Genomic DNA, 3,612 nt, shown 5'->3' with positions numbered 1-3,612 from the left:
CCCGGGGGGCCGGGCAGTCCTCTTGGCCCTTGCTCTCCTCGCATGCCGGGCTCGCCCTTGGCTCCAGGCATCCCTTTCATACCCGCCTTCCCAGGGAGTCCTGGGATGCCGGGTTTCCCAATGCCCGAGAAGCCGGGGGGCCCAGCAGGCCCAGGCTGGCCGTGCATTCCTGGCTTCCCCGTGCCCGGCTTTCCTGGGTAGCCAGGGGGCCCGGGGGGTCCGCGCGGGCCAGGCTTCCCTGGCGGTCCTGGCTCCCCTTTGAGGTCCATCGGCAGCAGCGGCGGCATGTCTGTGGAGAGAGGAGACACGGAGCTTTACTGGGGCTGGCGGCGGACGGAGGAGCGTGCCTGGTGCGTGATGTCCTCAGGGTGTTAAAGCCAGGGGCTTCAGCACTGCCTGGGTCTGTACTTGCAAGAGTGCCCGTCTCTAGAAATGGTTTTATTTAAACACAGCCACAGTGGCTTCCTGGGCCACCACATCAGCAGCACTGTCTTGAGGCAAGACCTTGGCTGGAGCCCAGGGTACTAATTCAAGCCTTACTCCATCCATCCCTCCACAGAGGGTGTCAACAAGACCAGCAATTGCCGTCGGCTCTGGCAGCGTTGTTTTGTGATGACCTACTGTGAGGGTTTTTTTAGGAGCTGGATTCAAACCTCCCACTGCCTCACTTCCCAGCGGCCTTGAAAGCACCGTGGGATTCAGTCGCTCCTGCCTGGGCTCAGCCAAGAGGATGGCGACAGAGCGAGCCAAGACTGAGGATAATCCCTCCACCCCATCCCTCAAGTCCAGGGCCTCAGGAGACCTTTAATCCTTTTGGATTAAAAAGAAAACTCTTGGACATGTTCTTGAGAGACTCGAAGAGGCGATTCGCGTATGGGTGAAGAGATGCCCGCAGCGCTCACTGGCTCAGCTCCCGTGTCCAGCAAGGCAGAGAACTCACCAAAAAGAAAAAAAGCACTGAGGATGGCGGAGAAGCCAATAGCTGCAAGGGAAACGCAACCTCGGTTACATCCAAATGAGTCAGCCCAGCTGGGAATAGGCCGTAACCACTTGACATTTAAAGAATTTATAGAGGTCTTTTGCAAACGGATATAAGAAAGAAACTAATGGGCTGACAGACTACAAAGCTGGGGCGAACCAGATTACATGCCCACCGCAGCTCGGTACCTAAAGCGCAGACGTGAGCATAAATAACTCCTCCAGGCACGGCATCGCTACCCACGTGACACTGGGAACGAGTGAGAAAGAATAAATCTGACAATTTTTTTTTTGGGGGCAGTAAGCTTGAAATGAAGGAAATACTTGGCAGTCACATGTACATGGGACTGCGATGAGAAATGCGAAGGGGAAAGGAAAGGGCCTTGACACCTTGGGCAAATTTTAACCAAATCTGCCCAACGTTGAACATTCCAGTCAGAAACAGATCTGTACGGGCAAGTTCCTGGAATGGGAATGGATCCCATCTGGGATGGGAGCAGAACCAGCCCATGGCCTGAGGCTGTGCGCCCCGGCACGGCACTGAGGAGGAGGCAGGGGGTCACCGAGGTCTGGCAGCCCGGGCGTTCAGCGAGCTGAGCCGGGCCTTGGGAGCACGGACACCCGTAGCGCCAGGATCTGCCAACACAGAGATTTTCTCAGTCAACGGGAAAAGATTAGGGGAGATTTGAGACACGTGAAAAGAATAACTGCGCAGCAGCAGGCGCCGCGCCGCTGCATCGGGGCAGCTTTGCCTTCCCTGAGCACAGCAATTAGCTCTGGCCATTTCCAAGCCCGGTGCCTGCTTGTTTTTCTTTTGGTAATGGAAACATTTTCAGAGCTTATCTACATATCAAAGCCTGGCCCGCATCCTAGGCTGTAACAGAGGTCACTTGGCTGTGGAAATTAAGGAAATACTTGTCTGTCATGACATTGCCACTGGATTTCTGCAAACCTCCTGCTCCTCACCCCAGAAAATGGTGTGGGAAAGAAGGCAAGGGAGATGTGAAGTCTTGCACTAAAGCAGATTTCTGGGGTTTGAATTCTGGAAAAATTTTTCTCCAGAAAATGATTTCAATGTGTTTTCTCCCTCCACACCCCCCCCACCCCCCCCCTTTTATTACTTCTTGAAATGGTTTGAAAAGAATTAGTTTTCTAGGTCATTTTGCATGGAATCAGAACAAGGATCTACAGCTGAGCCCACGAAGGAAGGAAAAAGCACACACACACTCTCACACAAGGCAGCGAAGAGAAACGCCAGGCGAGAGCTGCCAACTTGCAGGCGGCCAAAAAAGCAGACGGGAAAACCAAACCGGGGACGTTAGTGGAGAGAAACTGGGACATTGCAGCCCCAGTGGTATCCAATTTCAAAAGACCATGTCTTACCACAGACGCATGTCTCGGAGCTCTGCATTTCACAGCAGCAGCATGGGGTTATGTGTTCCCCTCGAAGCATGAACAAAGCTGCCATGAATGCTAATGCAAAGAGCCAGCTGGGGCAGCGGGGAGGGGAAGGAGCAGGCACGGCCCCTGCAAGCTCTCCCCTGGGCACCACAGGGCTTTTCACCTCCTGAGGGGCATGGGCATGGACGAGTCCGGGTGGATCCTGCAGCCACCTCGGAGCTGCATTCGTCCCAGTAAGGACTCCTGCATGCCTGAGGAGGGACCCAGCAGCGCGGACTGGCCGGCAGAGCAATAATCCAGCAAGATGGGAAGTGGTTCCCAGCCAGGAGCAGTCAGCAGCAGGTCTGGCCCGCGCAGCCGGATGACACTGCAGGAAGGAGAGGTTGGCTGCTCTGTGGCAGAGCCCGTTCCAGCACTGCTGCCAAGCCCCGTCTCGTGAGAGCGAGTTCCACAGGCTCCTACGGACGTTGCATGGGACCAGTGTTACTGCATCTCTCATCCCATCTTCCATTGCAGCGGGAGCCCCGAGCTGGGCAGGGAGGCTCGGCACAGGACCCAGCCGCAGATGGAGCTGCCATGCAAGGGGATGGCAGTGAGACGAGCAGGCTCCAGAAAGAAGCATGGAAGCAGCAAATGAAGTTTCCCCGTTAGCGGGAGCTAAGGGACCTGGAGGCCTCTTGGCCACATGCAGCCCCACAGGGACCACAGGACTGAGTCTCTTGGAAGGCAGCAGGACTTGAGGGCCACTTGCTCCGGGGACACTGGGCAGCAGCAGCCCTGGAGGCAGAGCTTGGGCCTGGGCTCTCCCCTGAGCTTGCCCGAGGAGGTGAATCAATCACACTCCTTTACCTTTGCAGCTGGGGCTGCTGCCCCAGGGAGAGCCCCCTGTACTGGAGGGGAACCCCGTCGCTCGCCTGGCACAAACCGCCTAACCTGCGTGGGGAAACGCCGGGCACCCTGTGGTGCTTTTACCTGGCTGCAAGCTGCACGGACATGGTTTTAACCAAGCCAAAATAAACCCCAAATGTGCAAATACCTGCTTCGATGCTTTTGGCATCTTAGCAGCATCTTCTGCCCAGAGCTGCCTCCCTGCTCCTGGGGAGTCTATTTTGGGTCAGAAACGGTGTCTGGCACCCTGAGGAAATCAGCCCTGTCTCTCACTAGATGGCACCTGCAGGCTGGAAAGGGTTCCCCCCCGAGCCCCAGGGCCTGGCCCCCCCGGCGGGGGGCCCA

General features: G+C 56.6%; 1 protein-coding gene across 1 annotated transcript in view; it reads right to left on the bottom strand.

The window, feature by feature from the left end:
• COL8A2 (collagen type VIII alpha 2 chain) overlaps positions 1 to 3,612 on the bottom strand; it is a 7,533-nt gene that overhangs the window by 1,554 nt on the left and 2,367 nt on the right. The window contains exons 2-3 of the mRNA XM_035890919.1: positions 1,542 to 1,614; positions 63 to 312 (exon numbers count right to left, since the gene is read on the bottom strand). Of these exons, the coding sequence (XP_035746812.1) occupies positions 63 to 312; positions 1,542 to 1,614 (323 nt within the window). The remainder of the gene's footprint in view (positions 1 to 62; positions 313 to 1,541; positions 1,615 to 3,612) is intronic.

Source organism: Egretta garzetta, unplaced genomic scaffold (genome assembly GCF_000687185.1).
Source record: "Egretta garzetta isolate BGI_Z169 unplaced genomic scaffold, ASM68718v1 scaffold443, whole genome shotgun sequence".
NCBI lineage: Eukaryota > Metazoa > Chordata > Aves > Pelecaniformes > Ardeidae > Egretta > Egretta garzetta.
Note: the sequence above shows the minus strand (reverse complement) of the source record. Positions and strands in the feature narration are given on the sequence as shown.